Source organism: Gadus chalcogrammus, chromosome 19, assembly GCF_026213295.1.
Source record: "Gadus chalcogrammus isolate NIFS_2021 chromosome 19, NIFS_Gcha_1.0, whole genome shotgun sequence".
NCBI classification, from domain to species: domain Eukaryota; kingdom Metazoa; phylum Chordata; class Actinopteri; order Gadiformes; family Gadidae; genus Gadus; species Gadus chalcogrammus.
This window is the reverse complement of record NC_079430.1, coordinates 18,993,254-19,003,253: the sequence shown is the minus strand read 5'-3', so window position 1 is coordinate 19,003,253 and position 10,000 is coordinate 18,993,254. Positions and strand designations below refer to the sequence as shown.

Genomic DNA, 10,000 nt, shown 5'->3' with positions numbered 1-10,000 from the left:
CTGTTTGTGTCTGGTGTTGTTGGTCTGTTTGTGTCTGGTGTTGTTGGTCTGTTTGTGTCTGGTGTTGTTGGTCTGATTGTGTCTGGTGTTGTTGGTCTGTTTGTGTCTGGTGTTGTTGGTCTGTTTGTGTCTGGTGTTGTTGGTCTGTTGTGTCTGGTGTTGTTGGTCTGTTTGTGTCTGGTGTTGTTGGTCTGTTGTGTCTGGTGTTGTTGGTCTGTTTGTGTCTGGTGTTGTTGGTCTGTTGTGTCTGGTGTTGTTGGTCTGTTTGTGTCTGGTGTTGTTGGTCTGTTTGTGTCTGGTGTTGTTGGTCTGTGCCACTATCTGGCCTCCCTTCCAAAAGAGGTGCTGAGCCTCCAGGAGCCTTCCTCAATAAATGAAGCTTCAATAGAAACATGAAACATTTAAATGAATTCATGTATTTATTTATATATTCCCGTTCAGCAAAGCTAGCTCGTTGATTGTAAATTGTTGTCGACAATTTCACATGCGGGTTTCAAAAAACCTGTTTCAGTTCCATAACCTTGGAAGCGATCCCGCTCGTCCTCCATCCTTAGGAGCAGACTCTGCATGAGACCATGTGTGCACCGCGCCGAGGGGCGGAGCCAGAACGTCATCTAGGGGGGGGCCTGGGGACATCTGGATGGGCCTGGCTTGTTTTAAAGCTTAAACAAGTACACACATATAGTACACACATAGTACACACATATAGGCTCATTCAAAATGTATTTCAAGAAAAGGCATATACTGTATGAGAAAAGACAATTAAAGATATTATTTTAGGCCCACCCAGAGGCCCACCCAGAGGTCCGCCCCTGAGAGCCTGGTCTGTCTTTGAGTATGGCTGATGGGTGGTGTACTGTTCCCTATGGCTGATGGGTGGTGTACTGTTCCCTATGGCTGATGGGTGGTGTAATGTTCCCTGTGGCTGATGGGTGGTGTACTGTTCCCTATGGCTGATGGGTGGTGTACTGTTCCCTGTGGCTGATGGGTGGTGTACTGTTCCCTATGGCTGATGGGTGGTGTACTGTTCCCCTGGTCTAGATATGGCTGATGGGTGGTGTACTGTTCCCTATGGCTGATGGGTGGTGTACTGTTCCCTATGGCTGATGGGTGGTGTACTGTTCCCTGTGGCTGATGGGTGGTGTACTGTTCCCTATGGCTGATGGGTGGTGTACTGTTCCCTATGGCTGATGGGTGGTGTACTGTTCCCTATGGCTGATGGGTGGTGTACTGTTCTTTATGGCTGATGGGTGGTGTACTGTTCCCTATGGCTGATGGGTGGTGTACTGTTCCCAATGGCTGATGGGTGGTGTACTGTTCCCTATGGCTGATGGGTGGTGTACTGTTCCCCTTGTCTGCAGGGGCTGAAGGGAGACGCCGGCGCCAAGGGGGGAGTCGGCCCGTTTGGGGCCCGGGGCCCTGTGGGCCAGAAGGTCAGAGCAACTTAACAGAGTCCAGGTTAACAGAGTCCAGGTTAACAGAGTCCAGCTTAACAGAGTCCAGTTTTACAGAGTCCAGCTTTACAGAGTCCAGTTTAACAGAGTCCAGTTTAACAGAGTCCAGTTTAACAGAGTCCAGCTTAACAGAGTCCAGCTTAACAGAGTCCAGTTTAACAGAGTCCAGTTTAACATAGTCCAGCTTAACATAGTCCATCTTAACAGAGTCCAGCTTAACAGAGTCCAGCTTTACAGAGTCCAGCTTAACAGAGTCCATCTTAAGAGAGTCCAGTTTAACAGAGTCCAGCTTTACAGAGTCCAGCTTTACAGAGTCCAGCTTAACAGAGTCCAGCTTAACAGAGTCCATTTTAAGAGAGTCCAGTTTAACAGAGTCCAGCTTTACAGAGTCCAGCTTTACAGAGTCCAGCTTAACAGAGTCCAGCTTAACAGAGTCCATTTTAACAGAGTCCATCTTAAGAGAGTCCAGTTTAACAGAGTCCAGCTTTACAGAGTCCAGCTTAACAGAGTCCATTTTAACAGAGTCCATCTTAACAGAGTCCAGCTTAACAGAGTCCATCTTAACAGAGCCCATCCTAACAGAGTCCACCTTAACAGAGTCCAGCTGTGGAGGGCTAGAGCTTCTGGAAACTCATTGCATCATGTTTTAGATTGATATATTTTATTTGTTGTATTAATTACTGTATATGTTATACTGTTGATTATCTTTCAGGGGGATCCTGGGGAGCCCGGTATCAATGGGGAAAAGGTGGAGCGCACACACACACACACGCACGCAGACACTCACAAACACACACAGACACACATACAGACACACACAGAGCTACAATTATGTATGTCCATTATGACTCTCTGATCTTCTGCTCGATCTCAAGGTTTCTTCCTTGATAAATAAGGGAGTTTAAGTCCTAAAGAGGGCTTGATGTTAGCGTTAGTTGTTACACAATGTGGCCTGTGAATCCCTTTGAGACTGTAACTGCCATTAAGGGCTAATCACAGACATGTACCTGCCTTGACACACACACACACACACACACACACACACACACACACACACACACACACACACACACACACACACACACACACACACACACACACACACACACACACACACACACACACACATATCCACCATCACACACATGATGTCGTTTTACCTTGGTGCGTACTGAGTGCTGTTCTCTGAATGAAGGGCCGTAACGGGGATCACGGAGTGGACGGGACGAAGGGAGACAAGGGGGAGATCGGCCTGCAGGGAAAGAGAGGAGACCAGGTAGGGGCCCGTCGAGGGTCTTCATCCACAAGAGAACGACACAAAGATCACAGCGCGCTCAGCGCTGTAGACGGGTCTTTGAGGGGTCCGAGAGAGGTCTGGTTGTACTTTGGTTCACATCGTGGCGTTCTTCTTTTGGACAGGGAGATGCAGGAGAACAAGGTCCATCTGGAGATACAGGCCAGAGGGGACAGAAGGTAAAGGCTGAGCTACTATAGTACTCTATATTCAACTGGACCGTAGCATACAATGCTACTATAGTACTCTATATTCAACTGGACCGTAGCATACAATGCTACTATAGTACTCTATATTCAACTGGACCGTAGCATACAATGCTACTATAGTACTCTATATTCAACTGGACCGTAGCATACAATGCTACTATCAGTTATCTCATGAACTGGACATTCATGAAAAAACGTCATGGCCCTGGTTTTGCCTCGTTATATGTTTCCTTTTGTAACTTTTCTGATTTGTTGACTTGATATTCAGATGTTCTGTTTACAGCGGTTCATTTGAGTATTGGATGTGCATAGATCCAATGTTCTTTATCATTAGCAATCGTAGATTGGAAGTAATGTGCAATTTAATGGGGAGTGACCGAGTGACTCGTTTTGTCTGCTAAGACCTACTGCATGTATTGACTCTGTATCAGTCAAAAGCTGAGACCATGAATGGGAGGTCATTAAGGTCTGACCCTGAGGTTTCTCACCTGGTTTCTTCTGGGGTTTCTTTCAGGGTCTCCATGGGATACTGGGACGTATGGGCAGTCCTGGGCTGACCGGGGGAATGGTAGGTCCTTAGAGAACGATTATCTGAAGGGGAACTGACGCACTCTGCTATTTTCATAGATAGATAGGGTATCTGTGTTGTCATTGTACTAGACAACTAAATGTTGGTGGAGCAATCCTCCAGCTGCACAGTTATAAATATAAAATGTAAATATATAATATACAAACATCAATATAAAAAATAGAATGTTTAAAAAATAAAAAGTGGCGGTAGTGCGTAGTGTGTATGAGACGGGGAGGGTCAGTGTGGGTGGGGGGTAGGGTTCAGTAGTGTGTATGAGACGGGGAGGGTCAGTGTGGGTGGGGGGTAGGGTTCAGTAGTGTGTATGAGACGGGGAGGGTCAGTGTGGGTGGGGGGTAGGGTTCAGTAGTGTGTATGAGACGGGGAGGGTCAGTGTGGGTGGGGGGTAGTGCGTAGTGTGTATGAGACGGGGAGGGTCAGTGTGGGTGGGGGGTAGGGTTCAGTAGTGTGTATGAGACGGGGAGGGTCAGTGTGGGTGGGGGGTAGTGCGTAGTGTGTATGAGACGGGGAGGGTCAGTGTGGGTGGGGGGTAGGGTTCAGTAGTGTGTATGAGACGGGGAGGGTCAGTGTGGGTGGGGGGTAGGGTTCAGTAGTGTGTATGAGACGGGGAGGGTCAGTGTGGGTGGGGGGTAGTGCGTAGTGTGTATGAGACGGGGAGGGTCAGTGTGGGTGGGGGGTAGGGTTCAGTAGTGTGTATGAGACGGGGAGGGTCAGTGTGGGTGGGGGGTAGGGTTCAGTAGTGTGTATGAGACGGGGAGGGTCAGTGTGGGTGGGGGGTAGGGTTCAGTAGTGTGTATGAGACGGGGAGGGTCAGTGTGGGTGGGGGGTAGGGTTCAGTAGTGTGTATGAGACGGGGAGGGTCAGTGTGGGTGGGGGGTAGGGTTCAGTAGTGTGTATGAGACGGGGAGGGTCAGTGTGGGTGGGGGGTAGGGTTCAGTAGTGTGTATGAGACGGGGAGGGTCAGTGTGGGTGGGGGGTAGGGTTCAGTAGTGTGTATGAGACGGGGAGGGTCAGTGTGGGTGGGGGGTAGGGTTCAGTAGTGTCACAGCTCTATGATAGAAGCTGTTTTGCAGTCTTAGATAAGAGAGGACTGGTTCAAACTGATCTGAAATGAACTGGAGTTGGGGAGTTGTCCGGGCTCCATGATGCTTTGACGTTTATGTGGACATTCCTCGTGTGAAAGGGTGAAATGGGATCCCCCGGCAACCCGGGAATGCCCGGACTTAACGGTATCACAGGGCGCAAGGTATGCACGCATGCACGCACGCACGCACAAACGCTTGTAGGCACACTCAAACACACATACACAATCGCATACATTGACACACACATACACACACACACGCACATCAGTAGGCACACACACACAAGGACATGTAAGCAAAGACGTACGCACACAAAGACGTACGCACACACTCAAACACACAGGTAGGCACACTCACACAGACATACACACACACACACACACACACACACACACACACACACACACACACACACACACACACACACACACACACACACACACACACACACACACAAACACACATATGTACTCACACTGACACACGTTGGATTAAAATAAACAGCTCACCAATGATAAAATAAATATTGTATATATAATACTCGTACATAAATATAATCTTATGTTCTACTTCTTATTGGTATGTCTTTGTTCCGTGGTCCCTCTCAGGGGGATAAGGGCGATGGAGGCATCGATGGGATTGATGGCACTGCTGGACTGAATGGCGTTAAGGTAACTCAATTCAATGTTTACATTTGTTTGCATGTATTGCCTTGGTTCATGAGGTCTATATTGGGGTTACATTAATCTTCCTCTGGTATGTGTCACATGATATTTTCAGGCATGACTTTATATGCGAGATAGTAGTATTGTTTCAGTAATTTAAAATAACTGTGCTGTGGTGTTTGATAGATGTCCCCTATCTATTCACACTAGACTGGCATGGCCAGGTATGGAAGAGTAAAGGAAGAAAAAAGAATATAAACATATGTCGATCAAGTCAGTATTATATGAGCAACAATTGAATCGATGCCTAGGTCTACATTATATGATATACAAATATACAGATATGCAAATTGTTTATTTAGAATTAATTATAAGAGGAGATCCTTTACTTTGGGTCAAATATTGTTGTATTTGATTATTTCAGATTCATTGCTGCCATAACTCTTGTTGCTATCAAGTCACTTGTTCACAACTAAAAGCCGCAGTGTGGAACATTTCAACTGACTCGTAGCTTAAAATAATCAGGACATATCTGTCGTCAATGCTGATCAATAGTGATTTCAATAATGTTATCAATTAAATCGAATCCTATAACAACTCCTGCAAATGAAAAACGATGGCCAGTCCATACCTCTCAGCACGTTTGATTACAAGAATCTCATCATCAACACTCCCAAACCCATCATCACTCCCAAACACATCAACACTCCCAAACCCATCAACACTCCCAAACCCATCAACACTCCCAAACCCATCAACACTCCCAAACCCATGAACACTCCCAAACCCATCAACACTCCCAAACCCATCAACACTCCCAAACCCATCAACACTCCCAAACCCATCAACACTCCCAAACCCATCAACACTCCCAAACCCATCAACACTCCCAAACCCATCAACACTCCCAAACCCATCAACACTCCCAAACCCATCAACACTCCCAAACCATCACTCCCAAACCCATCAACACTCCCAAACCCATCAACACTCCCAAACCCATCAACACTCCCAAACCCATCAACACTCCCAAACCCATCAACACTCCCAAACCCATCAACACTCCCAAACCCATCAACACTCCCAAACCCATCAACACTCCCAAACCCAACAACACTCCCAAACCCATCAACACTCCCAAACCCATCAACACTCCCAAACCCATCAACACTCCCAAACCATCAACACTCCCAAACCATCAACACTCCCAAACCCATCAACACTCCCAAACCCATCAACACTCCCAAACCCATCAACACTCCCAAACCAATGAACACTCCCAAACCCATCAACACTCCCAAACCCATCAACACTCCCAAACCCATCAACACTCCCAAACCCATCAACACTCCCAAACCAATGAACACTCCCAAACCCATCAACACTCCCAAACCCATCAACACTCCCAAACCCATCAACACTCCCAAACCCATCAACACTCCCAAACCCATCAACACTCCCAAACCCATCAACACTCCCAAACCCATCAACACTCCCAAACCCATCAACACTCCCAAACCCATCAACACTCCCAAACCCATCAACACTCCCAAAGCCATCAACACTCCCAAACCCATCAACACTCCCAAACCATCACTCCCAAACCCATCAACACTCCCAAACCCATCAACACTCCCAAACCGATCAACACTCCCAAACCCATCAACACTCCCAAACCCATCAACACTCCCAAACCCATCAACACTCCCAAACCAATGAACACTCCCAAACCATCAACACTCCCAAACCCATCAACACTCCCAAACCCATCAACACTCCCAAACCCATCAACACTCCCAAACCCATCAACACTCCCAAACCCATCAACACTCCCAAACCCATCAACACTCCCAAACCCATCAACACTCCCAAACCCATCAACACTCCCAAACCCATCAACACTCCCAAACCAATGAACACTCCCAAACCCATCAACACTCCCAAACCCATCAACACTCCCAAACCCATCAACACTCCCAAACCCATCAACACTCCCAAACCAATGAACACTCCCAAACCCATCAACACTCCCAAACCCATCAACACTCCCAAACCCATCAACACTCCCAAACCCATCAACACTCCCAAACCAATGAACACTCCCAAACCCATCAACACTCCCAAACCCATCAACACTCCCAAACCCATCAACACTCCCAAACCCATCAACACTCCCAAACCAATGAACACTCCCAAACCCATCAACACTCCCAAACCCATCAACACTCCCAAACCGATGGACACTCCCAAACCCATCAACACTCCCAAACCCATGAACACTCCCAAACCCATGAACACTCCCAAACCCATCAACACTCCCAAACCCATCAACACTCCCAAACCCATCAACACTCCCAAACCCATCAACACTCCCAAACCCATCAACACTCCCAAACCATCACTCCCAAACCCATCAACACTCCCAAACCCATCAACATTCCCAAACCCATCAACACTCCCAAACCCATCAACACTCCCAAACCCATCAACACTCCCAAACCCATCAACACTCCCAAACCGATGGACACTCCCAAACCCATCAACACTCCCAAACCCATGAACACTCCCAAACCCATGAACACTCCCAAACCCATCAACACTCCCAAACCCATCAACACTCTCAAACCCATCAACACTCCCAAACCAATGAACACTCCCAAACCCATCAACACTCCCAAACCCATCAACACTCCCAAACCCATCAACACTCCCAAACCATCACTCCCAAACCCATCAACACTCCCAAACCCATCAACACTCCCAAACCCATCAACACTCCCAAACCCATCAACACTCCCAAACCCATCAACACTCCCAAACCCATCAACACTCCCAAACCCATCAACACTCCCAAACCCATCAACACTCCCAAACCCATCAACACTCCCAAACCCAACAACACTCCCAAACCCATCAACACTCCCAAACACATCAACACTCCCAAACCCATCAACACTCCCAAACCCATCAACACTCCCAAACCCATCAACACTCCCAAACCCATCAACACTCCCAGACCCATGAACACTCCCAAACCATCACTCCCAAACCCATGAACACTCCCAAACCCATCAACACTCCCAAACCCATCAACACTCCCAGACCCCACCCAGTCACCCGTTCACCCCACCCAGCCATCCGAGCTACGTCCTTTTTCGACGCACAGCCAGTTAAAGTGGACAGAACACTGTTATTGACATTGTTTTCATTCTGACGTTCTCCCACTTCTAACTTGGAGGGGCTTAATCTAATCACATCTCTAATCACATTTGGTCTTTAAATACTTGGCTGTTTTCAAGAAGTCCTTCCTATCGTGTCATCACTGTGTGCTCTGCCTATAGGGCGCCAACGGCTTCCCTGGCTTCCCAGGGTTCAAGGGATCATCTGGGACCCCAGGGAGAGATGGAGATCAGGGACTGCCTGGTGCTGTAGGATCACGAGGAGACCGAGGGGCTAAGGTCAGAGGAACCACACACTGACAGGCCTGGTGTCTCTCTACGACGACAAAGGGTCAAGGTTCAAGACCCGCAATGTCTAACAGAGGCCTCCTGAAAACAAGATGGCCTATTGGCCTAACCACCCACCTGCTCATAGTGACGCTAAGACAAACGTACAATTCTGAATGGCAAACTAGTAAATGACTAAATAGTAGTATGTGTGTTTTTGTAATAGTAAACTAAGTAAGATTAGAGGTTCTGATGATACCAGATTGAATATAAGCATTGTCCTAACCAGGTTAAGATGGATATAGAGTGTGTCTTCATCTATCCATCTTCATCTTCAGCAACTTGATAATCAAGCATCCTATTGTATAAACTTTTCACTCAGGTTTTTCTTGGTATTTTTTTGTTTCTTAATAAAATCTCGCACATTTAGAATTCTTAAAAGCACAATAAAAGCCTTTTGTGTGTTTTGCGGCTGTGGTCGGATGTCTTATCTAGCCTCTGGATGACTTATCTGCACCCTGATGCCGTAGGAGGGAAGTGTCCTCCCACGGTGAGGTGTGATGTGGAGCTCAGAATATTTACAGCAGAGAACCACTCAGAACGGGTGTTATCCTATCTACGGCTCTGACCTCTGAGTCGTCACTGCTTCAGCTGCTAAGCCTACCCCAGAGTAAAGGACAGAGGGATTGATGATTCAAAACAGGGTTTGACGCTTTGACTAGTTTCACTCCTTTCCCACGCATTGGTATTCTGGAGGCCTAGCTGGCGAGACGTCAAGCCTGATGACGTACCCACGGCTCTGACCGACAGCGAGGTATCTCCCACAAGCTGCTCTCTTTGAAGGAGGGGACGTCAAAGCCTGCTAGGAGCCTTCAGGGAGGAGGGTGAGGAGAGGAGATGAGGGGATTGATGTGGACAGTGAAGAGGTTGGAGATGGAGGAGATGGAAGCCTTCCACAGCAGGAGACAACGAGGAGCGATGACGTGAAAGCCACGAAGGGAAAGTTACTCAAAAGCCCCCCCAAAAAAGTTTTTGTGAGCCCAACAGGTAGTTCCTATAATGGCATTTAAGTATCAGCTGGTCGGTATTCATCGTATCTGCTGCTGGATGCAACAAAACAACAACAATCAGCTGCAGTCCATAGAGGGCAGATCTATCCTCTAAAAAAGGCTGAATGTAAACCAACGGTGGTGACAACACTTTCGTGTCAAAGTAACCAAGAGGTGGCCTGTGGAGACGTTCGTTATTAGAGTGTATG

General features: G+C 47.6%; 1 protein-coding gene across 1 annotated transcript in view; it reads left to right on the top strand.

The window, feature by feature from the left end:
* The window catches only part of LOC130372311 (collagen alpha-1(VII) chain-like), a 69,011-nt gene that overhangs the window by 52,980 nt on the left and 6,031 nt on the right, over positions 1-10,000 (top strand). Inside the window, exons 84-91 of the mRNA XM_056578268.1 lie at positions 1,362-1,433; positions 2,167-2,202; positions 2,650-2,730; positions 2,874-2,927; positions 3,472-3,525; positions 4,730-4,792; positions 5,240-5,302; positions 8,638-8,754. Coding sequence (XP_056434243.1) covers positions 1,362-1,433; positions 2,167-2,202; positions 2,650-2,730; positions 2,874-2,927; positions 3,472-3,525; positions 4,730-4,792; positions 5,240-5,302; positions 8,638-8,754 — 540 coding nt within the window. The remainder of the gene's footprint in view (positions 1-1,361; positions 1,434-2,166; positions 2,203-2,649; positions 2,731-2,873; positions 2,928-3,471; positions 3,526-4,729; positions 4,793-5,239; positions 5,303-8,637; positions 8,755-10,000) is intronic.